This window comes from Bos mutus, chromosome 5 (assembly GCF_027580195.1).
Source record: "Bos mutus isolate GX-2022 chromosome 5, NWIPB_WYAK_1.1, whole genome shotgun sequence".
NCBI classification, from domain to species: domain Eukaryota; kingdom Metazoa; phylum Chordata; class Mammalia; order Artiodactyla; family Bovidae; genus Bos; species Bos mutus.
Window position 1 is genome coordinate 109,563,612 of NC_091621.1, and position 24,300 is coordinate 109,587,911.

The 24,300-nt window shown below is 56.1% G+C and overlaps 1 protein-coding gene across 3 annotated transcripts; it reads left to right on the forward strand.

Moving 5' to 3' along the window:
- The first annotated feature begins 277 nt into the window (after positions 1-277).
- Positions 278-19,433, forward strand: CBX7 (chromobox 7). Of its 3 annotated transcripts, none has more exons than XM_005899447.2 (6): positions 278-578; positions 2,737-2,780; positions 9,400-9,465; positions 13,461-13,527; positions 16,221-16,572; positions 16,963-19,433. In XM_005899447.2, the coding sequence occupies exons 1-6, from the start codon at positions 510-512 to the stop codon at positions 17,118-17,120; spliced, it is 756 nt and encodes a 251-aa protein (XP_005899509.1). In that variant the 5' UTR covers positions 278-509; the 3' UTR covers positions 17,121-19,433. The 3 variants fall into 3 exon arrangements, with proteins under 3 accessions (XP_005899509.1, XP_070227655.1, XP_070227656.1); XM_070371554.1 differs by having other exon boundaries at positions 16,398-16,572; XM_070371555.1 differs by having other exon boundaries at positions 281-578; positions 16,500-16,572.
- The last annotated feature ends 4,867 nt before the right edge of the window (positions 19,434-24,300 follow it).

Consider the following 24,300-nt stretch of genomic DNA (forward strand, 5'->3'; position numbering starts at 1 on the left):
GCCAGGCCGTTTCCAGACCCTCAGAGTCACCGGGAGGACTTTAGAAAACACTCCTGGGTATTAACATCACGTCCAACAACCCTCGCCTAGCGGAGCCCGCGCCAAATAAGTCCCGCGGGCCGCCAGCTTTGGAAAGAGACACGCCGCGCGCGAGGCCCGGGGGCGGACCTCCAGAGGGGGCGGGCCCGAGCGGGGGGCGGAGCCATGGAGGGGGCGTGGCCGGCTAGACGAGAGCCGAGCCCCCGCTCCGCCCCGCCCCGCCCTCGCCCCCGCCCGGCGCGCTCGCCCGCGGGCTCGCTCGCGCCGAGGAAAACGTTGCGCAGGTTCAAAAATGGAACGTCGGCGGCGTGAGGGAGCGCGAGGGGGTGTGCGCGCGTGCGCGTGCGCGTGCGCGCCCGGGCGAGGGTGACGGGGACCCCGCCGGCCCGAGCATCGCGCGCCGCAGCCGCGGCCCCGCAGCTCCGCCCCCGGCCCGGCCCGGCCCCGGGCCCGCTCGCCCGCCGCCCCGCATGGAGCTGTCAGCCATCGGCGAGCAGGTGTTCGCCGTAGAGAGCATCCGGAAGAAGCGCGTGCGGAAGGTGAGGCTGCCCGGGGGGCGGCTCCCAGGACCCCTATGGGGTCCTCTTCTGTCCCCAGTACTGTCCCCTCTACCCTGGAGGCCAGGGAGAAAGTGGGGGCGGGGACACCCAGGCAGCCCCGCGCTGCCGGGCCCGTATCCCCAGCCCGTGCCTCAGTTTCCCCCGCCACCTTGTAGGGAGAGTAGAATTAAAAGTTGTCGCCCCAGGATGCTGGGGGCAGCTGAGCCAGCCAGAGCTGGAGATTAGGATCGGACTGGAGGGACCCCAAACGCTATCCGTTCTCACCCTCCTCTCATTAAATATGGGGAGACTGAGGCCCAAGTTGAAGAAACGGCTTGCCTCGTGTGTTCGCATCGGATCTGGGTCTCGAACTCAGGACTCTGTACTCTTGGTGCCAAGTCCTTTGAAGTTGGAGGCGGAGCTTTGGAAAAGCCTCCTCCCGCCTCTTAAGTTTAACTGCTGGACTTCGACCTTTTCCGATCGCCTCCACACCCCAACCTCCGCGTCTCTCCCCCACTTAAGTGCACACCCCCTCAGTCTTCCCCTCCCCGACTCCCAGCCCCGCCCGACGGCTCAGTGAAGCCGCCTACGGCGCTTCGGCATCCTCAAAGCTCCTCCCCCTTTGCCTTAGCCTCCCAAACGTACACCCAGCGATTTAAGGAGGTATCTGTTCTGCTGGGTTCGGTCCCCGCGCCTCGGGCCTGGACTTTGGCCGTGCCCATTTCCGGTGCACACGTTTGCAAAGTAGTCTGGCCCCAGGCTGGAAGTTGGGACTGGAAGGCTTTGGGGAAATTCCCTGTCCCAACACTTAAAACCACTGTCCTTTTATCTCCTCCCTGTCGCCCCTAGGGAGGCTGTAGCGGCAGGGCGGGAGTTGACCTCCTCCCATTTGACGGAGGCACAAACTGAGGCCCGGGCTAGGGAAGCGACCTGATCAAGGTCAAACAGTAAGAGATGAGTGCAGAGCAGGACCTCAAGTTGGCTCATTGCCGACTCATCGTTAAAGGGAGAAAACTCAGCCCTGGTATCTTGGGCTAAAGGTTACGGGGTTAAGGTAGGCCATGACCTTTTCTTTTCTTCCCCCAACTCCAATGGGGTTGAGTTTTGTTCTCATGTCGGGGCTGCCCCTTCTCCTCCTCCCTTCCCTTAGGGTTTCCTCAATTTGAATTTGTTCCTCAAAACCCAATGCTTTCTATGCAGTGTAGCCTAAGCACGTACATTAATTATCCCTTTCTACATGGGGCCCGTAGTGCCAGAGAGTGAGGAGCATTGTTCCTTTCACATTCATTCAAAATTCTGAGGACCTCTTATATACTAGGCACCAGTCTAAGTGCCAGGGGAGGGAGCTCCAGCCTTTGCAGAGCTGGCATTCTGGTAGAGGAGACAGGCAGCAAAAGAGGAAGTAAACAGATGCTTTCCACTGGGGTTGTGTGCCACACAGAAAGAGAACTATGAGGTGGGAGGGAGGGTGGCCAGGGCAGGCCTCTTTGAGGAGATGACATTATCTTGGTCTTAAAGCTCTAGTGTGGAGGGGTATCACCTGTCAGATTGGGAAGGCCCCTGTCACCTGTGCGGAAGGGAGGAACTTGGCTCTTATTTTCTCACTCCTGGAGGGAGGGATAAGCACCCTTTCTCACGGTGAGGACTGTCTGCCTTCTCTGGGGCCCTGCCAGGGTCTTTTGACTTGAGAGTAAGTTGAGAGTCTTGGAGTCACTAGCCTGTCCACTCTGGGCCAGAGGCACTGTCTCACAGGGATGGGGCTGATGGGGCTAGAGGCCTGGGGGACTCCCCAAAGAGGAGTTTTCTAGGACTTGGAGAGTCTTCTAATTTAAAAAAAGAGCATTCTGGTCTTTGCTCTGGCACACTGGACACTGGATCTTTGGCCATGCACGTTCCCACACGTGACATGGGCTCCAAGCTTGTACCGCAGGTACCCCTGAGGTGTGTAGGGAGGGCCCAGTGCACTCCTGTGCTCTCGCAGGGAGGATGGTCTGGGATGGACATGGAGCAGCCAAAGATTGAGGATCTCTGGTTGATGGGGGTCTTGTGTATATGTGTTGGGGGACTTCTGTGTGCAGAGGGGATTGGGCCTTCAGCCCTGCAAGTGGTCCTAGGGGCATCTGTGTATCTCACTGTCTCCTTCTCTCTTTCTCCCCAGGGTAAAGTTGAATACTTGGTCAAGTGGAAAGGATGGCCCCCAAAGTAAGGCTCCTTTGTGTGTGTGTCTGTCTGCCTACCTGAACATCCTTTCATCTGCCTTTTCCCCACTCTCCTGCCTCACTTTTCACTCCAGCTGCTCTAGTAATTGGCCAGCTGACCTTGATTAAATCGTCCTCTTCTCTAGGCCTCAGTTTCCCCTCTGCCAGCTGAGGGATTTGGAGCATATGAGGGTCAAGGTGGGTGCCAGCTTCTCTTCAGAGTTGTGCTCCATCTTCTGGTTGGAGCCTCTGCTCCCCTGCTTCTGGCCTCTCCTGGCATTCAGCGGTGAAGACCCAGCATCTTGGCTTCAGAAATGTCCACCTGCAAGGTGGAGGGGCCCTCAAGCTGCAGCATGTACCAGTGCCAGGTGGGAGTTTGTGGCATTGAGCAAGACAAGTTTAGCCAGTGGGGCATGAGTCTTCAGTGCCATAGAGCTGGGGACAGAGCCACCTTTGGATAGCATTCTCCAGTCTACAGAGCAGGTTCCCCTACAGACTTGTGAGACAGCTGTGGTTCTCATCTCTAAAGATGAGGTTCAGAGAAGGTAAGCAGCTTGCCTTAGGTCACACAGCAACGGGAGGCAGAGTTGGGGCTTGAAGTGAGCCCCTCTTCCTTGCCTCCTCCATCTCCCATTTGGGAGGTGGGCCAACTTGGGTCTAGGACCTCTCCCAGTTGCCCCGCCTCTCCTGCTGAGGCCGAATCAGGAACCTTCTCACCAACCAGTCACCTCCCAGCAGGAGTTGTTGGGGGGAGGGGAGTGAATGGGCAGGTCGTGGGGCCTCCCCATTGGCCTGTGGGCACCCCACCTCCCTTCCTGGCTTCCTAGAGATAGACTCCTGGAATCCCCCCTGGTTCCAGAGCCCCTGCTATCTGTGCCAGGGGCTTTCTGCTGTGTTGCTGTTGGGGGTGACCTGATGTTTGGGTCCTGGGAGTGTCTTGGACACACAGTGGTGAGAGACACAGCGGAGGGGAAAACAGCCATGCTGCCTCAGCTTCCCTCTCTGCAAAATGGATTCAGTAGTCCAGGCCCAGCTCTCCTCTCACAGGCTTCTTCACTTTGTGGGGTGAAAGTTCTAGGGTGTGTCCCAGATGGCCTGCAGGCATCCTGTTGATTAGGGCTGGTGGCTGGCCAGCCAGGTAATGCACTCATCCATTCCTGCTGCCCATTCCCAAACACCCTGAGACGGAAGGATAATCCCCTCCTCCACTAGGCAGAGGAGAGGTGGGCTTCCAGTCTGGGTGAAGGGGCAGTAAGAGGAGGTGGAAAACTAGAAAAGGAAGTGGGCATACTCCCTGGATACTCACTCCTCTCTTAGCTTCTGCACCAGAAGACATTGCATGGGAGTGTGAACACTAGCCTGTTGGCCTTCGAGGCATTGTTGGCTATTTTTCCTGCTGTGTACATCCCCTTCTCTAAACAGATGTATTTGTCTGTTTCAAGTTCTTTCCCCCACTTTTATTTATCCTGAATTAGTATGTCTGCCCATCAGAGCTTCAGTCATGGGAAGGACCTGGCATTTCAAGAGCGGTCCCTGCATAGTTCTGCTGGCCTATGCGCATGCCCCTGGGGCCCACTTGTTCCCTAACATAATGAGACCACCAGACGGGCCCTCATGACTACCTTTTGTGACCCCCCACAGGAATTCAGGGAGTCCTGTGTGGCCAGAAGACCTGAGGCATCTGACTTCCTCACACTTTGGTCCTTGTTCACAGCTAAACAGCTGGGATCCCTTGGACAGGTCCCCAGCAGAGCAGAATCTCTGCTTCCTCATCTCCAAATTGGAATGAATCCTCCAACACAGCAGTGATGTGAGGATTAGATGACAGATACAGAGTACCTAGTGCATGCTTAACCCAGACAAGGCACTTAGTAAATGTTTGCTATTAATAGTAAGTTACGCAGCTGGGCTCCTAGGTCTCACCAGCCAGGAGAGGGGTTTGGGGGGATTCTACTGCCATCTAAAGTAGCTTTAGCCCTCCTTTAGATCAGTCCTCTCATGTTTCAAATGAGGAAACCAGAGCCCAGAGAGGAGAGGTCACTACAGTAATATAAATGCCAACATGGTACCCACTTTATGCCAACCACTGCCACCCCACTTCACTTGGGGGACAACAGATTCAGTCACAGAAAGGAGGAAGAGAACCAGGGCTTCTTTATCACCCACTTTAGTCTCCCCTCCTCAGGGTGCCATGTTTGAAGAAGAGGCTGAGAAAGAGGATGGGGAGTGGAGTAGTTGGACTGCTGCTCCCTGCAGGCCTGGGAGCCTTGGCTAGTGCAGTGCCACCCTGGGTGGGAGGGCGAGTCAGACTCTCCTGCTCCCAGCACCCTCCCCATTCTGGGCAGGTTCTATTAATACAGAAACCACGATGTAAACCAGCACTCACTCTGCCAGGCCCCTGTTGAGCTTTTGGGTGCTTTGCCTGTTTTCTCAGTGCAACAGGAGAGGAATAACTGCCCTTCCTCCCCAGCAGATGGGGTAGAGGAGCTATCCTGCTTGTTCTGAAAAGAACAGCAAATGGCACAGGGAGGGCCTGGGGGCACAGGGTGGAGGGGCTTAATAATCAGCTACATGCTCTCAGCCCCACAGAGGCCCTCAGATACCCTACTCTTATCTCAGCCTGCCAGGGACCCTGCTGCCCCTCTTTGGGAACATTTTCTTTCCCTCTGTTCTTACCCATTTGTAAATGCTACCCCGTTTGTGGGGAGGATGGCCTCCATGGAGCTTTAGGAATGATAGTATCAGTTTATCAGGATACACCAATAATCAGGCTGATATCAATAAGCCCCTATTAAAATCAGGCATTGGCCCACTTAAGTAATTTGCCTAATGGCAACCCAGTGGACAGATGAAGAGACAGAAACCCTCAGCAGAGGAGGCCCTCCCCCAGATCATAAAGGTGGCACGATTTGAACTATGGGCACTTCCATTTCCTCAGCTGTAAAATGGGGCTCTAGCCTCACGGAGCCCCATGGAAGGTAGCCTGAGACAAGGAAGGGTTCATAGCAGTGCCAGACACAGAGGAGGCCCTTCTTTCTCCTCCAAGACCCTGCTGAGTAGCGGCAGCAGAGTCCTGAGATTGGTCTTGGCAAGTGTGTGTGCGCTCTGGAGGCTTTCGATATTGACTTAATTACTGCTTGTTTGCTTTTATTATGTACCACATTTTATTGTGTACCACAAGTGCTGTATGTGGCTTAACACATCTGATTGTCACATCCCCCTAAAAGACATGCACTATTGGTAGCTCTGCTTCACAGATGAAGAACTGGAGGCCCCAGCAAGTGAGTCACTTGCTCACCGCCGCCCCCGCCAGTCTCTCCGGGAGCCCGGCACACTGCTTCTCATTTGGGTGGCTCTAAATCGGAGTGGAGGGGTGCTGGGTGGCCTGGCTCTATGGGGCGTCCAGCCCCCGGCACTGCGGGAGTCTGCGCGGCAGGGCCCAAGCTGCGCGGCCGCGAGCCTGTTTACCCCGGCTCGGGGGCGGGGTGGCGGTCACGTGGCCGTGTTTACCTCGGAGCCGACGCGCGCAGTCCCCGCCCCCGCCCTGCCCCTCATTGGTCGGCCCGGTAATCTGGCGCGCGCGCCCCCGCGTGCGTGCGTGTGCCCGCGCGGCTGCCAGGCCTCTGGGGGCGGGGCCCACGGCGCGGCGGAGTGGAGCCCCCTGTCGGTCTCCTTGCGTTCCGGCCCAACCGGCGGCGCGGAGACCAAGTCTCAACGGCCGCGCACTCCTGTCCTGTTTGAACCCGGGCGGTTCACACAGCGTGATCTACGCTCGCCACGACCTCTGGCTCCCCACACTGCGGAGGGCTGCTGATGACCGCCTCTTTCGGAGGGGCGAGGGTATCCGAGAGGGTGAGGCGTCCGTCCAGCGACCCCATCCCGCCTTTCCTCAGCAGGGCCAGGCCTCCTGCTGCCAAGTCTCACCCTTTCTCTGCACCCCGCTGTGTGCCAGGCCCCGGGTCAGGCACTGAAGACGTGGTCAATCAGACCGTGCCCCTCTCCCAAACATGTCACAGCTCAGTGCGTAGCCAGATATGTCGCCATGTGAGGACCCAAAGGGAGAGAGGGTGGCCAAGATTCAGCTGAGTTCCAACCACAGACTGGCTACTTACTGGTTCAGTGACCTTGGCAAGATGCTTCACCTCTCTGCCCCAGTTTCCTCTGTAGTGTCTGTAACCTACCTCATAAAAGTGTTACAAGGGATGGATGAATCCCTGCGGTTGTCTGCTTTGGCACCTAACCATTACGGTGGTGGCGGTGGTGATGGTGATTCTTAAGATGAGGAAATTGAAGTACAGAGAAGGTTAGGGACTTGCCAGAAACCACACAGCAGCTACATCACCAAAAAGTGGGCAGGGCAGAGGAGACTAGAGCACTGAAGAGACTTCCACAGCTAGAGGATATGGGAGGTGGAGGGCAGACAGAGGAACACAAAATTCTCCCTCTTTTCTTACTAGGTACAATTGAGAAAATTCAGCCTTTGTGGGGAGGAAGGGTGACGTCTCTGCCAGCTGCTGATTGCTTTCAGTTTGGGCTTTACCAAACTATGTAAAAAGTATCAGTTTCACTTTTGCAGTTCTGCAGAATGAGCAGCACTCTGCAGTGACTTCTACAGCCATTCCCGGAACACATGGGGGCTGGGCAAGCTGGGGAGAGGTCACAGCCTGCCAGCCAGGGCACCAGCTTGATTCATCAATATGTATGGCAGGTGCCAAGGGCAGCAATAAGGCCCTGGAGAGCAGCTGAGGGGAGGGTTCATTGTGCTTGGAGAGGATGTCAGGGACCTGCAGGACCCTGACTCTTAAAGGGTGAGGAGGTCCCTGGAGGAAGAGGGCCCCCGGGAGGAGAGCACAGCAAGTGCAAAGGACAGGAGCTGGGATGGTGGTGGGCGTATCACACTCAGGGCGCAGACCTTCACAGCTGAGTTCACGGGGCCTTACACAGAGTGAGTGTGCAGAAGTGTCAGTGAAAGAAAGGAGGAAAGGTCTGTTGTCGGGCAGCTTGTCATTCAGATATAGGTGGGACTATTATTAGGTTTCATAGTAACCAGGACAGTTGAAGATGAAGGTTTTAGCTTGGCTGGTTAGAAGATGGCAGGGGCAGGGCCCGGCCTCTCTCTGCCTTCTAATACTCCCTAATACCTACTCACCTCCCTTCTTGTCCAGCACTCCTGGGGGCAGTCTTGGCCAGAATCACAGCCTATTGCTTTGGGTGGTTTTTTTTTTTAACATGCCCATACACATTTGTATGCATAATTGTATACATATATAAATGTTTTCAAGTTATATTTTTTATGTACTAGCATCTATTTATGATGAATCATCCCCCCCCCCACTTTTGGAAGTTATTTAAAATTTGCTTTTAAAATTATTCAAATAAAATAGCAAGCTAAGTTAAAAGCAGATACTAGGTAAATAATCATGCAGCGGGAAGAAGGATGGCTGAGCTCTGGAATTACTCAGGTCTGTCCTGGCTGTCTAGAATGCTGTCTGGCCTGGGAGTGGTGGAAGGTCCCTTGTGGAAAGACCTAGGAGTCTGCTGTAGGATCACTGCACCAGACAGTCTCTGGGCATTTACCAGACTTCCTGCTATGTGACAGGGGACCTTCAGAGCTGGCCTTGATGATGCCGGTGTGTGCTGAGGAGGGAGGGAGCAGCTGGGCCAGGCAGAGCCCACACGGGCTGGGGCGTCGGGGGCTAGGAACAGTAACAAGCACAAAGCACTTCCTGTGCACTGGCCACCTTAATCACGTGAACGCATTTAGTCAGCGCAAGAGACCTTTCAGTTCAGTTCAGTTGCTCAGTCATGTCCGACTCTGTGACCGCATGGACTGCAGCACTCCTGGCCTCCCTGTCCATTACCAACTCCTGGAGTTTACTCAAACTCATGTCCATGGAGTCGATGATGCCATCCAACCATCTCATCCTCTGTCGTCCTCTTCTCCTCCCGCCTTCAATCTTTCCCGGTATCAGGGTCTTTTCAAATGAGTCAGTTCATCACATCAGGTGGCCAAAGTATTGGAGTTTCAGCTTCAGCATCAGTCCTTCTAATGAATATTCGGGACCAGTTTCCTTTAGGATGGACTGGTTGGATCTCCTTGCAGTCCAAGGGACTCTCAAGAGTCTTCTTCAGCATCACAGTTCAAAAGCATCTATGGATGGGGACATCAGCACAGTGATATTGAGCCACTTGTTCACAGTTGTGCCGCAGCCAGGGCAGAGCTGGGGTTTAAACTTCAGCAGTCTGGCTCTGGAGCCCCTGTTCTTCACCACGTGCTCTTGCCTCTCATGGGAAGGGACTCCAGGGATGTATGGGCCTGCCCTCTTTCAGTTTAGTCGCTCAGTCGTGTCCGACTCTGCGACCCTGAGGTGAACATGGGGATCTAGTCGGGAGCTGGACGAAGTCATTTTTATGGTGACGTGATCAAGATGAGGGGAGTTCTGGTGTTGAAGCCCCCAGAAGGCCCCCAACCTAGTCTGGTGGGCTAGGGACAATTTATGGGATTAGGAGACAATTACAGGCTGGATCAGGAAGGGGCAAGTCCTGCCCACAGCGGCTGTGGCCTTTGAATGCGAGGCAGGGTTGGAGGTGGGACAGCTCTGACCGCTTGTTTGTCTCCCCAGGTACAGCACGTGGGAGCCGGAGGAACACATCCTGGACCCCCGCCTGGTCATGGCCTACGAGGAGAAGTAAGGGGCTCAGCTGGCCCCAGGGCTGGGGCGGGGACGGCAGGCTCTGAGGTTTCATGGGGCCCTGTTGGTGGCTTGACTCTGAACAAGGGTCATGGGCCCCGGGAACAGGGTTCTGGCAGGGATAGCTGCAGCTGGGGAAAGGTACTGGGTACCAGGTCCCAGGGCAGCCGAGGGTCCTGCCCATTTCCTGCTGCTGGGTGATGTCAGCCACTCTGCTAACCACCCCAAGCCTCAGTCTCTTGGCCATTGTTGACCACCCCTAACTACACGTGCCCCGATTTTCCCAGAAGGTAGGGGTTTCAGTTGCCATGAAGAAGGTGAAAATGGGCACAGAGATGCCTTGCATGTGAGGGGTGGCAGTATCAGTATTGCTCTGTCAAGCCCAGCGATGGACCAGAGAGAGATATCCCCTAGAGACCCTCTCACCAAGTCTGATGAAGCTCAAGAAAGGTCTGGGTGTGGGGAGTGTGACTTTAGAGCCAGGACAGCTGGGTTGCAGTCCCTCCTGCTTGGCCCCTCCTAGCTGGGTGGCCGTGGACAAAGCTGCCCCCAAGTCTCAGGCTCCCGTGTCTGCCAGGGCTCTGCTGCAGTTCTGAGGGTGGGTTAGCGATTGGCAGCTCCTCCGATGCCGTGCGGGCACGCCTTTAATGGAGAGCTTTTGCCGAAAATCTTGTTTCTCCTGGTTGGAGGGCTTTTTGAGCATAATCTAGCCATTCCCTTCTGATGAGCCTTGGTGTTACTGGCCTCCCTGCCAGCAGACTGCCCAATCTTTCTGCCTCTCCCTGACCCATCGCCCCTGTAGAGTGCAGGACCATTTTATAAAGTCATTTTTGTTTGATTCCTTTTAGTAACCTCTTGAGACAGGGATGAGGGTCTCGTTTGACAGATGAGGAGACCGAGGCTCTGAAGAGCTAAGGGACTTTTCCAGGAGCCTCATGGCTGGGAGACAGTCCAACTAGGGCTTATCGGGGTGGGCCTCCTGACTCCCAGTGATGCTGTTTCTCTGCTCTCCCCACCCCCTTCTGATCGCTTCTCCCCCAGGAGGTCTCCTGCTGCTGGTTCAAAGGAAATGTTCCCACTGGTCTTTCCTTTAAAAATCACAGTGTTCCTGTCCCACAGCTTCTTTCTGTTTCCCGAGTGCTGGTGGGACCTTGATCCAAAAGGGTTGTGACACTGGGAGAACCCTGTGGAATGTCCTGGACTGTGGTAAGACCATTGGGCAGGCGTCAAGGGCCTGGATCAGCATCCTGGCTCGGCTACTCCCCAGCCGTGAGGTGCTGGGCAGGGCCTTTTTCCTCTCTGAGCCTCAGCTTCCCTGTCTGTGAAATGGGGAGAACAGTGCTGACCTCGTGGGCTCTCGTGGGGAGCAAAGGTGTGTGAGAGCACGTCATGAGCCATGAAGTGTGGACACTGGCGTGCGAGTGTTTTCCTCATGGTACCTGGGGTCACCTAGCTTGCACTGTCGTTGTCCAGCCAGTCTTGATTGAGATTGTCCTGTGTGCTGGGCACTGTTCAGGGACTGGGGCACAGCGAGGCACAAAACCAGCAAGCGTCCCTGCCTTCGCGGGGCTCACGTTCCAGCGTGGAGGCCCGCAGTGAGAGTAGGCCAGTGGCGGTGCAGATGCAGGCGTGTGGCTGCTGTTCGGACGGGGCGCGGCGGGGCGGGGCCGCTGCTTTCAGCCGGTGGTTGGGTGCTGGCGTTTGTCCAGAGACCTGAGCTGAGTGAGGCAGGGAAGGAGCCCAGCAGGCATGTTACGGAAGACCATCCACGGAGAGAGCACACTGATGCAGAGACCCTGGGCTGAGGAGCGGCACGGAGGCGAGTGGGGCTCTGAGCGTGGCTGGCTGGACTGGTGTGAGCTGGGCAGGGGTGGAGCATTGTGGAGTGGGCATGGGCAGCTGAAGGGGTGGGGCGCAGCTCAGACTCTGCCTGTGAGTCCTGGTAGAGAGGGTTTGGATGTTCCTTTGAGTCAGAAAAGTCAGTAGTTAAGGGACAAATGAGACCCACTGTCTGAGACCTGCAGACCCACTGTGTGGTTTGACTTCCTCCTCCTCTCTGGGTCTTGGTGAGAAGGAAGTGGAAGGGGGGTGATGAGCATTCTAACACCTGCTTTGCAGTGTTTTTAAGGGACTCAGAAGGAGTCTGGTCAGGGAGTCCCTGTGTCCTGGGAGGGCCGAGGGGACACTGAGGCCTGGCTGGGGCCACGATCCCCACAGCCCTGGACACCGAAGGGCCGAGGGTTCCGGGGTTGACAGAAACTGGTCCCTGGGTAGGTCAGGACTGACAGAGTGGAAGCCCCCACCTCGCCCTCCTGCTGCCCCCACACCCACAGTTACAGGGCGGAAACTTGGGCACCACAGGTGGGAAGCCAGGTCATGTGGCCTAGGCTGCAGGCCTGCCCCCGCTGGCCCTGACGGGGCTCCCAGGCTTGACCTCGCCAGGCCTGGTGCCCAGAGCTCAGCATCTTCACCAGTAGCGAAGGTTGTCAGAATTGTGGCGTCGGTTAAGTGACTTAATCTCTCTGTGCCTCAGCTATAAGATGAGGATAGAAACTGCCTCCCTCATAGGGTGAGGGTCGCAGCATTGAGAACAGTGCCTTGTACAGAGTGCCCAGGACACGGTAATAAATGTAATAATGAACAACACTTACACAAATATAATAGACATCATCAGCTTCTTTTCTCTCAAGGCCCTTTCCTCCCCGCCGCCATTTCCTTCTCCTCTTCCTCTTTTTTCTTCCCTCTCTCTTCCTATGATCTTAGTCTTTCTACCTCCGCCCCCCGCCCAGCCCTGCTTTGAGAAGCGTCAGGGACCTCTCACTCCCCACAGGAGCCCCAGGGCCCAGCTGAGAAGGGAAGCTCGTGCTCCAGACCAGGAAACTGAGGCCCAGAGAGGGAGGGTGGCCAGCCAGGGTGTCCCCTGGCTCAGGTAGGGGTGACCTGGGCTCCAGCACCGGGCTCTGAGACTAGATTCTCACTCTCCAGGATCAGAGAGGCCTGATTGCTCTGGGTATCGCATGCCCTTGGTGCTTCTCTCAAACCCTGGTTCTGGGACCCCAGGGCAGGCCTGCTGAAGCTCCACAGGGTGGGAGGGACAGCTCCGCCCCCAGCGCCCCTGGAGTCTGATGCCTGGAAGCGGGTGGCAGCCACTCCTTTGAGGAGGGAAACAGGGGCCATGGACCTACTGGCTTAACTGGGCTCAGACTGAGAGACTGGCCTAAGGCCTCAGAAAGCATGAGTGGAGTGAAGCCAAGCGCAGTGACTTTGAATCATCCCTCTGCTCCAGCACAGGGCTGGGGCATCTGGCGTGTTGCGGTGTGTGTGTCTTTGTATGCGTCCTCAGGTTGTGCCTTGCATGTGTGTGAAGTGAGGAGGGCATCCGGCAGAGAGTCTGGCATCTGCTGGGGACTGAATGCAAGCTAGTTTTTCTCCCCTTCCCCAGCCAGATGATACAGGCAATGGGAGCCTGTCTTCCCCACCAGGTTCGTGCAGATGCCAAATTGGCGGGGAGTTCTGGGCAGAGCCTCACATGCAGAAGGACTCGTCCGCCATTCTCCTCAGCTCCCCTGGGCCCATTCAAGACAAATTTGATTGAGAGGTGTCTCTACAAGTCTCCTAAGAGTGGAAACTGGAAATGTTCTGGGGGTTGTTCCCAGTGCATAGAGAGCAGAGGTCTGGCCTGACCTTGGGGCCATGAAGACCCACGTGTTTTTGGAGATGCCCCCTGAGTCCCACCTCAGCAGATGGGACCGGTGGCTGTGCCCTCACCTTTAGTCAGTTGAGAAGAGGGAGCCCTGGGAGTTGAACACTCTGCCCCATTGTCATGGCCTAAAGAGAGCAACGGGAGGAGCCCGACCCCAGGATGGGTGGTAGCCTGTGGTGGGTGCCCCCCTCCCCCGTAGACAGCAGAGGGCCAGGTGGAGCGGACGCCTTACTTACCCTTAAATGTCACCAGTGTTTCCTTTTCTTCTGCCATCTGCTTTGCACCCCAGGGAGGAGAGAGACCGAGCGTCGGGGTATAGGAAGAGAGGTCCGAAACCCAAGCGGCTTCTGCTGCAGGTAACCCCGCCAGCTCTGGTGCCATCCCTTAGGGCCCCTTGCTCCTACCCACCCACCCCACCCCCGCCCCTACCATCTGTGCCTTTGTCCCGGCTAGTTCTGCTAAACCACTAACCCTCCTCTGGCTCCATCCAGGGCACTGTGGAGGGTGGGGTGGGTGGGGCACTTAGTGGGTCAGTTTCAGTGGGAGGAGTTGGGAAAAGTCAGAATTCGGGCTGGTACCCAGGGGAAGACAGCATGGGTGGGAGACCCGGTGGAGGGAGGGAGGGTGGATGTATGGCTCATGGGATCCTAGAATTTTGAAAGCTTAAAATCTTGTAAATAAATTGATGCTCAGAGTCCCCAAAATACAAAGTTGTAGTATTTGAGAACCTTAGGAGGATAAACTTGAGAGCTGAGGAAACAAGGGGAGTTTGGAATGTTAGAATCTAAGGAGATTCATAGAATTTTGGAATCATAGCCTTGGAATGTCTTAGAAACCTGTCATTTTGAGTGAGAAGAAACCCTCTGCTTGAGGTCTTGAGGGCACGCTGCTACCCTTTGCTGGTTTGCACTGAAAAGAGGATGTAGGCTAGACTGATGTAGTTCCGTGATTCAAGGCACGTCTCTGAGCTCGAGTTTACTCTTCTACAAAATGCGGATGATAACAATACCTGCTGTCCTTAATTTAATAAGGCCCACCTGGGACTTTAAAGCCAAACATAAGGCTTCTTGGTCCATGTGCAGTGTGAGCCATGTCCAGCCTCCTGTCCACTCTAAATTGTAGATCACATGAGGCTTTTGCCAGATTAGATAGGTCTCCCTTCCTGCAGTGGGTGTGATCCCTGGGTTTTGGTGTTGATTGGGTCCTGAGAAAGGGATAGCATGTCAGACATCTCCATGCTGAGCTCTGCGCTCCGTGCTCCTCACAAATGAACACAGTTTATCTGCATGCCAGGCCCACAGGGAGGGTGCATCAGTCATCTGTTGCTGTGTGACAAAGTAACCCTTAACTGAGCAACTGAAGGCAGTAAACGCTTAACACCACACCGTCTCAGTGAGTCAGGAGTCAGGGAGTACCTTAGCTGGTTCCTTAGTGATTCTGGCTCAGATTACTAAGCTGATGTCAGCTGGAAATCCACTCATCTGAAGGCTTGATCGGGGCTGGAGGATCTGCTCCTAACATGGCTACCCATGTGCCTGGTGCATCAGTGCTGGATGTTGACAGGAGGCCTGGTTCCTCAGTGCTGGGCCTCTCCATAGGGCTGCTGGCTGGCCTCATAGTAGGGCCACTAGCCTCCCCTAGGGTTGGGTAAACAGAGAGCAAGGACAAAGCACCATGTCCTTAGTGACTTAGCCTCAGAAGTCCCACACTGCAGTATTCAGTACAGAGGGGACTCCACACAGGTATGAATTCCCAGAGGCAGATATTTGGGACCATCTTGGAGGCTGGCTGCTATAATTTCTTCATTTCATTGATGGAAGAAACTGAGGCTCAGGGAGGCCAGTACCAAGTCACACAGCTGGACTAAAACCCAGATCTGACTCCTGGTGCTCCCAGACCCATTAGTAACTATAATTCTCTCATGAAAAAAAAAAAAAAATTCTCTCATGGTGAGGTAGAGAAGAACAGAACTATACGAGAGTTTCCTCGGCCTGTGAGCCAGGTTGAAGGTAGTTTCTGATAAAGCTGCCTATGGGATAAGCTGTGCAGTGCTGAGGCATTGCCATAGCTTCACAGTCTCCTCCCAGTTAAGCCCTCTTCCCATCGTCATGACAACCCATGCCCACGCCAAGTGATGGGGATTAGCAGGTGGGAGTGGAGCATGGCACTTGCACCTGTGATGACCTCTGTCCCCAGCTTGAGATGTTTGACACGCAGGTCCCATCTGTGGGCCTCACTCTCTTCTGGGAACTCTTGGCCTCTGGTGACAGCAGAGGAGCTCCTGTCCCAGAATGGCCCAGGCCCTCAACATCTTAGCACCGAAGATCTTTCTTGGATTTGTATAAATTTCCCCTAGGAGTCAGTAAGACAAGTGCACAAATTTTAAAACTTCAGCCTTTGAATGATGGAAGCACGTGCCCTCCAGCCCCTTTCAACATGAATGAGGCAGGACATCGACAGGGGTCTGGACCCATTCAGGAACCCCTCGCACCCCACCCTCGCTGCAGCTCAGAGCTGAGGAGGGCCCTGGGGGAACCAAGGGGCATCTGCGGCCTGCCAGCAGTGCACCGTCCCTATAGTTGGGCTGCGCAGTGCACCCCAGCACTGTGTTAACTTTCTCCAAGAAACTTCAGAGCCCTGTGCCTCCCACCATCTCCCTGGCAGCTGACCGTTTCAGCTTTGGGGGCCTGTTAGAAGCAAAGTTTCCTTTCCTATGATGAGTAGCTCCTTAATTTATCGGCCGCAGAAATCCTGGTGTGTTTTCTGTCGGCCAGTTTTCCATCTGTACCTCTTGTCTGCTGCTCTGCCGTGGACCGAAGGAAAGTGCCCTGCAGCCCTGGCCCCGTGGCCCTGAGGCCGTGCCTCGGGGGCCAAGATGAAGGCCGAGCAGGACCTGGCCCAGGGGCTGGGGTGCTGGGTGGGGTGCAGGCTGGTTCTGAGCCCCGAAAGTTGGGGAAGGGACCCCGGGTGGGAGGGACGGCATGCGCCAAGGCGCGGCAGCAGGCGGGAGGGCGGGGCTGACCCGCCGTGCCCTGGCTTGCCCCCGCAGCGGCTGTACAGCATGGACCTGCGGAGCTCCCACAAGGCCAAGGGCAAGGAGAAGCTCTGCTTCTCCCTGACGCGCCCACTCGGCAGCGGGAGCCCCGAGGGGGTGGTCAAGGCGGGGGCGCCCGAGCTGGCGGACAAGGGCCCCTTGGTGCCCACCCTGCCCTTCCCGCTCCGCAAGCCCCGCAAGGCCCACAAGTACCTGCGGCTCTCACGCAAGAAGTTCCCGCCCCGCGGGCCCAACCTGGAGAGTCACAGCCATCGACGGGAGCTCTTCCTGCAGGAGTCACCGGCCCAGGACGTCCTGCAGGCGGCCAGCGAGTGGGAGCCTGCTGAGCAACCCCCCGAAGAGGAGGGTAAGGCAGCCCGGCCCCCGGCGCAGACCCAGGGACCCTCAGAGCTGGCAAGGCCCCTCGAGTTGTCAGGGCCCAGAGAGGGTCCCCTCAGCCTGCGGGGAACCCTGGCACCTAGCCCAGAGTTCTTTCCGTGGTCCCACTCGGAAGTAGCGCGTGTCCAGCCAGGGAAGATAAATGTCGTGACCTCTCCCCATGTGGCCAGCCTCGAACTAGGCTCTGACCTGGCTGGAGACTCAGAGGAAGATCTGGTGTTGGGGGTGAGAGGGCCGGAAGGGGGGTTCACACGCGGCCCTCCATGCCCACTTTCCCCACCTTGTTGCCAACGCTGCCCCCCCCCCCCACGCCCCGTCTGTCTGTCTGTCTGTCTATCCGTCTGTTCCACGGCTGCAGCAGAGGCAGACCTGGGCGAGGGGCCCCCTTCTTGGACACCCACGCTCCCCTCAAGTGAAGTGACAGTGACCGACATCACCGCCAACTCCATCACCGTCACCTTCCGAGAGGCCCAGGCCGCCGAGGGCTTCTTCCGAGACCGCAGCGGGAAGTTCTGATCCGCCATTTTTAACTCTTCTTAAACTGTTTTCTGGGGCTCGGGGTGGGGACTTCCGGAAATGAGGGGGTTAGGGCGGGATAATTATTTTATTTAAAAAAAAAAACAACAACGAAAACATTGACCAGGAGAAGGGGTGATGCTCCCAACACTGTCCCGCCCACCCGCCCCTTTCTCTGCGCGGACGGACAGACAGACAGACGTTTACAGAGCTGGGGCGGGGCGGGGCCTGGGCAGGCCTGGCACTGCTCTGTCACTTGGGACGCCGTCTCCAGGGTAGGACGGGGACAGGGCCAGCCTCCCCCGGACCCCTCTGGCCTGCTTCTTCTCCGGAGAGATAGCAACCGGCCCCGGGACTAAAGGAGGACGGGAAGACCTGAACCCTCCCCCCGAGCACCTTGCCCCCGCCTTTCTGGTTGGTTACCCCTTTTCCCTTCTGTGTGTGTGTTTGGGGAGGGGTCTTTCCTTTTAACTTTGCACTCCAGCTCTTCGAGGGAGATGGAGACTGGCTTTGAGCAAAAGCGACGGGGTCTGAGAGCTTAGGGGCAGCCGGGAAGGGTTGGAGATGGCTGGGCACAACCCAGAAAGGTCTCTCCCTTCCCCGGGTGGGGTGGTTGCCAGCTAATGAACCCCTTCGCTGAGAGCTACTCCCCAGCCCACCCCACCCCACCTGGCCTGTGAAAACCGGTCACATGCGCACCTGGCCTCACAGGTGTGTGCACTGTCCTTCGTGCCCTCGTGACTGCACGCACATGTCCGTAGCCGTGTGCAGCAGGTCTTGGAAACTTCCTGTATAGAAGCCCTGACCAGGTGAATGGGGGGTGGAGGGGGTGGGGTGAATCACAGCATAAAAGAGCTTGCCATAGGCAACCCCCAGCGCTTCACCTGACAGGACCTGTCCAATCAGCGTGCTGGCGCCCTCACTGGAGGGCAGGGGTCGGCTGGGGCAGGGCGGCCAGATGGCCTCCAGTGCTCCAGGTGTGGGATGCCCTCTTGAGGTTTCACCTGGCCAGTCACATGTGTGCCCTGCACCAGCGCAGTCACGGGTGTGCAAGTGTGTGTGTGTATGCCCTGCATCAGCGCAGTCATAGGCGTGCAAGTGTGTGCATGTGTGCCCTGCATCAGCGCAAGCTCTGAGGCATTTGGGTTCCATTCCTCTCCTGCGCGCCCTCTCCCCGCCGGGGCCCCTGTTCACTCTGACTCAGGTGACTTTCCAGCTCTTCCCCTCCCCTCTTTTTCTGCCCCCCCCCCCCTCCCCGCCCAACTCAGCCAACCAGACGTGGGTGTGGGTGGTCAGGGAGGGAGAGAGCGTCCCACCACCTTCTCAGGGCAGCCCTTGACTCCTGACACCCTTCCTCCTCCTGTTGTGGGTCTTCTCTGCATCCACCCTCAACGCTGCAGCTGGGACTAACCTTGTTTCCCCCTGGGGGGACCTCTGTCATGTCTTCCTGTGATCGGGCTGTAGCGGAGGGCGGGTCAGGCTGTGTCCAAGCCCCGCCCCCTGCCCCCGCCCTAGTAGGGCCTGTGTCTGCCAGAAGAGGGGGCGCTCTGTTTCTAGTTTGCACAGAGGCGTCCTGTGGACTAGTGGCTTCTCCCCGTAGTGAGGAGTGACCTCTTCCCTACCCTGGCCCTGTAGGGGAGAAGCCAGGTTGGGGGTGGGCACCAGGGGAGCAAGCACAAGACTGGCTCCCTCCCCTGTCCCCATCTCAGGCCAGGCACTGGGTCCCGACCCCCGCTCCCTGCCCCAGGGCCAGCTCCATGCTCTGCTTTGTCCTCAGGAAGTAGGCAGAATCCTGCTGAGGCTCCTCCAATAGGGCAGTTCTTCCCCAGACCCCTTCTTCCCAAGTTCCCAAACCAAAGACACCCTGCAACCCCATTTTTCTTTGGGGTGCCTTGCTGGCCAAATTCCAGATCGCTGCGTGTGGGTCCCCTCTTCCTCCTCAGTCCTTTGTTGTCCAGGGTCAATTCAGTGCTTCCACTGGGGGATGGCACCACCCCCAACCCCGTGACTTGATTGACCCCCAGCCTAGGGGTTTGTGTCTAGAGGAGTATGTGGGGGTGGACCGGGGAACCGAGGGGCTGTGGGGAACCCTCCTTCCTGGAGCCCTGGGGGGGGGATGGGCAGCCAGAGTGGACCGATGTCCCAGGTCAGGGGCTCCTGGCAGAGGGGAGGGTGGTGGCAGGGGCCTCGCTGTGATAGAAAGATGCTGGCCCTGGCTTTGAACTTGACTGGCAGCTTCCAATAGAAGTCACACCCACCCCATCCCTGGGGACAGGTGGCCTCCTCCGCCCTCACTTTGAAGAGCTGTTTGCATCATGTGCTGGTTTGGGGGGGTGCTCTTTTGTGGGACGAGGTGGCTGCTGCGGTGGAACACTGCTTGACTCTCAACCCTTCACGGCCTGCAGGGTGCCCTGCTGTCTGGAGGGCTGAACCCTGGCAGCCAAAGCTCTTAGGACCTACCCACCCAGGACACAGGACGGAGACCTTTGCGAGGGGTTGGAAGTGGCCTTCAGGCCTTCTCCAGCCCTGAGCATCCCAGTGGGGCTTGGGGTGAGGGGAAAAGCTGGGCACGACCTTCCTCCCCACCCCATAGCCACCCCAGAAGGCCAGTACTCACTTGGGGAGGGGGCATTGAAAAAGTTGGACCACCTGCCTTTCCTTCCCCCAGGCCCACCTGTTTTGAATGTAGAGACCGGTTGGTACTTTTGTTTTGCTGTGGGGTGGGGCAAAGGGCATGTTCTCTGCCCCTGGCAGGGCCACCCCCCTGCTGATGCCGCAGGCCACTCCAGGACCACCTCTGCTCTCAGGATGGTGGTCCCGTCGCCAGCTTCCTCCTTGGCTCCTGCCCCGGGAGAGGGCGCTTCGCTGGTCCGGTGGTTTTTGCCTTTGCTTTATAACTGGCCCGCCGGGCCTCCAGGGCTCAGCACAAGAACGCTTCCTTTGCACAGAATGAGCGTCGAGCTTTGTTCAGACTAAATGAATGTATTTGGGAGGGGTTGGGGGGCACGAGTCAATTCCAAGCACATGCCTTTTCTGAGTGAGCGTGTGCGGGGAGAGCTGGAGCAGATGCAGAGCGTGGTTTTATTTTTCTACTGATGTTGGTAAGAGACTGTATAGCATCTATTTATTTAGATGATTTATCTGGTAAATGAGGCAAAAAATATTAAAACATTAAAGATGATTTTAGAAAAAAAGCTTTTGGACACCTGATCTTTGCTTGCGATGGCGTCACAGCCATGCCGAGGGAAGAGCTGCACCCCTGGGGTGAGCCCTCCAGACCTCTCAGACCCATCCCCGCCCCAGATCCATCTTGGCAATACACTGGGCCAGCGCCAGGCATCCTCATTGGCTTGTTAATCTTGAGATCTGGAGGTGCTCTCGTACCTGTACATTCTCCCTGTCTGGTTAATTTTCCCAAGTCTCAGACCCTCACATGCAGCCCCACACGTGGTCTCAGTACTCCCACTCCTGTGTGTCAGTGGGCCTTACAGTTCTTCAGGAGGATAAGGCATTTCCTCCTGGGAAGGAGTGAGCTGTCTCTGGACAATGCTGGGATGAGGAGGGGAGATGAAGGTGAATTGAGAAGGAAAAGAGTGACCTTGAGGGATATCTGCCTCAGGTGTGGCCCTCACATGGGCACCAGGTGGTCCATAGGCTAACAATGCCAGCCAGAGGAGTCAGGGGATTCTGGTGGGCAAGGTTCTTAGATCCTTTATCCCTAATGTTTTCATCGCAGGGCTTCGGGTTCTGATTCCTTCCTGTTGGCCCTCAGCATAAGAGGCCCGTGAGGCCGTTTGTTCAGTCTCCTTTGCAGCTCTGCCTCTCTTAACGACTAAATGTTGGGCCCCACGGCCCGCAGGATATGTCCCATGGCTGCCAGACGTCAGGGGCCTTTTAAACACTAACAAATAAAATGCAAAAAATATGATTCATTTACATACACGAGGAGCTTCCCAGGTGGTGCTAGGGGTAAATGCAGGTGACATAAGAGATGTGGGTTCAGTCCCTAGGTTGGGAAGATCCCCTGGAGAAAGAAATGGCAACCCACTCCAGTATTCTTGCCTGGAGAATCCCATGGACAGAGGAGCCTGGTGGGCTACAGTTCACGGGTTGCAAAGTCAGACACTACCGAAGGGACTTGGCACACACACCACACACATACATCTATGAAAAATAACTATACTCTCCAAAACAACATCTAGAAGAGGGACTTCCCTGGCAGTCCAGTGATTAAGAATCTACCTTCCAGTGCTGGGGATGAGGGTTAAATACCTGATCTTGGAACTAAGAATCCCATATGCTGCAGGGCAACTACTGAGCCCGAGAACCACAGCTAGAGAAGTCCAGGTTCCGCAACAAAGCCCATGGGCTGCAACCAAGACCTGATGCAGCCAAATAAATAAAATATTTAAAATAGGAAAAACCTAGAAGGCCCAAGTTGAGAGTGGGCTGACCTGGGTCTGCCAATTCTTTGTTCGAGCTTTCACACTGAGCCAAGTCCACATTCAGGGCCACCGTCTTGTATCCAATGCTTTATCTCTGCCGCCCGTCCCAGGGCACCGCACAGTCAGGAATTATCACAGAGGTCTGACTGTGGGGGACCTGTTTCCATGTCCCACCCTACGGATCTGCTTCTGAGACCCATGTCCACAACTCTGTCTTAGCTTCAGTTTCTGTTACGGATGGAATTGTGTTTCCAGAACCAGCCCCACCCTCCTCACCTCCCTGAATGCACAAGTTGAAGTCTCGACCTCCAGGGCTTCAGAGTATGACTTTGTTTGGAGATTGAGTCTTTACAGAGATAATCAAGTGTAAATGATATCATTAGCCTGGACCCTAATCCAATTTGGTGGGAAATTTGGGCCCGAGACAGAGAGGGGAAATGATAAGAACAGACACAGGGAGAAGGTGGCCGTCTACCAACCGAGGAGAGAGGCCTGGAACACATCCTTCCCTCAGCCTCAGAAAGAACCAGCCCTGCCAACACTTTGATCCCAGACTTCCAACCCCCAAACTGTGTCAGAATAAATTTCTGTTTTTAAGCCATCCAGTCTTACTTCATTAGAGCAGCTAGCTCCTGAAAACTGCTACGGTATCTATGAGAACAGAGTCTGAGACTAGGCTTGGGTATAGGTCTGAGACTTTATTTTGGAGGTGGTCCCAGGGAGCAGGGTAAGGACTAGGGAGAGAGGGATGGGGAAGGAGGAAAAGCATGTCATTGAGGTTGATGCCGTGGGCAAGAGGGTTGATTCCACCTGGACTTTGTGAGAAGCATTCCAGTCCCCCGCCTCCAAGTGGTCCCCCACCACCCGGAGGACTGGAGATGGGAATGTTTATCTGAAGCCTCCTGTCTGTCATTGGCAAGGGTGCCAGGGTGCTGAGTCCCTTGTACCTAGAGGCCAAGGGTATCAGGAGAGTCCATGGGGCAGGAAGTGAAGATGGCCCATCCATCCTCCCATGGCTAAAATCATTGATGAGGACGAGAGGACAGGAGGCAAGCACCCAGAAAGAAGATGATCCAGCCAGCTTTTCGTTCTGAGTTTCAGGTGGGTGTGGGCACATAAGTGGTAGATGTTGAGGCCCTGCCCCCACCGGTGCGAGGCCTCGCACCAAGGCCTCAGAGGCGGGGCCCGGAACCAAGGACGCCGCTGGCGCTGACTGAGCCCCTTTGTAACTGTTGCCCCCAACCCCCCATCATCACCAACAAGCTTCCTGACTCCCAATTAGGCAAAGATGCCAACCCAGTAAATGCCCTATAGCGCCCCAACCAGTCATCTAACGCCAGCCTTCCAGCGGGAATTTCCTTTGTCTTGAGGCTATAAAAATTGGCTACTGACCAACGAACTCGGTCAACTCTCCCTGGCCTGTCAGGAGTTGTCGGTCCCCCACGCTCACAGTGCCCACTTTATCTCTGCTCTTTGTTCTTAATAAACTCTTTTCTGCTGTACTCTGTGTCTGGAAATTCTTTTCCAACCCACGCTCGGATCGCCTCAACAGTAGATAAAGCCACAGGGGTGATGGAGAGGGGGCCAAGGTCAGAGTTGGTTTGGAGGAGGCGAGAAGGCAGCATGTCGGTGAGTTCCAGCTGCTTCTTAGTTCCTGACCCGGGGGAGTCTGGTCTCTGCCCTGGCAGCTCCTTGAAAACTCCAGTTAGAGCGTAGGGGACTCAGCAGGCTCTGCCCTCAGCTCAGAGCCTTGACTCTGATTGTGGGTCCCCAAGAAAAGTTGCAGAGGACTCTGGTATGAACTCGCAGCCTGACACTCAGGTGTGTTACCTGAATACAACCTGCTGCGGTGGCATCGTTACTGTGCTCATTTTCATGGGTGGGACAGACAGGGTGTGGTTAGCTCTTCAGGTGCACCTAGCCAGGTCGTAGAGAGCTGTGTCCACTGCCAACGGGCTTCCTAGGTGGTGCTAGTGGTTAAGAACCCGCCTGCCAATGCAGGAGACTTAAGAGATGCTGGTTCTATACCTGGGCCAGGAAGATCCCCTAGAGGAGGGCATGGAAACCCACTCCAGTATTCTTGCCTGGAGAATCCCGTGGACAGAGGAGGCTGGGGGACTACTGTCCATGGGGTCACAACGAGTCAGACATGAGTGAGTGACTTAGCACACCGTAGGGGGCATGGGTTAAATCCCTGGTTGGGGGAGTAGAATCCTGTATACCTCAGCCCAAAAGGAAAAAAACAACGAGTTAAAAAGGAAAAGCTGAAGAACAAGAAAGAAGGCAAGTCGAGAAGGAAGACAAAACCTGGAAAAGAGAGGAAGGGTTTAAAGCAAGTGGGAGGAAAGACAAGGGTCCGATGGAGCCCGGGAACAGGAGGGGAGAAGACAGCGGAGGAAAGGAGGCCACTGACCTTGAGAAGCCTCGTGGAGACCCACAAGGCCAGCTACCACAAAAAGGAGAGAAGAGGACCCGCAGAAGGTGAGGAGGGAGAGGGCCCTGGTCTGGGAACAGGCAACCACCAGCCTTCCCGACTTTCTGAAGGTCCCCAGCTGTCCTTGAAAGGGGAAGAAACATCAGCTCCCAGCATTAGGGCTTCAGTGCAGTCATGTACGGACGTGAGAGTTGGACCATAAAGAAGGCTGCTGGTTGAAGAATCGATGCTTTGGAACTGCGGTGCTGGAGAAGACTCTTGAGAGTCCCTTGGACAGCAAGGAGATCAAACCAGTCCATCC

What these genes read in the sequence shown, in the direction of transcription:
- CBX7 (XM_005899447.2), top strand. Translation starts at nt 510, where the DNA reads ATGGAGCTGTCAGCCATCGGCGAGCAGGTGTTCGCCGTAGAGAGCATC. An exon ending in GGAAGAAGCGCGTGCGGAAG is followed by an intron (nt 579 to 2,736) that starts GTGAGGCTGCCC and finishes CTTTCTCCCCAG; the next exon opens with GGTAAAGTTGAATACTTGGT. An exon ending in GTCATGGCCTACGAGGAGAA is followed by an intron (nt 9,466 to 13,460) that starts GTAAGGGGCTCA and finishes TTTGCACCCCAG; the next exon opens with GGAGGAGAGAGACCGAGCGT.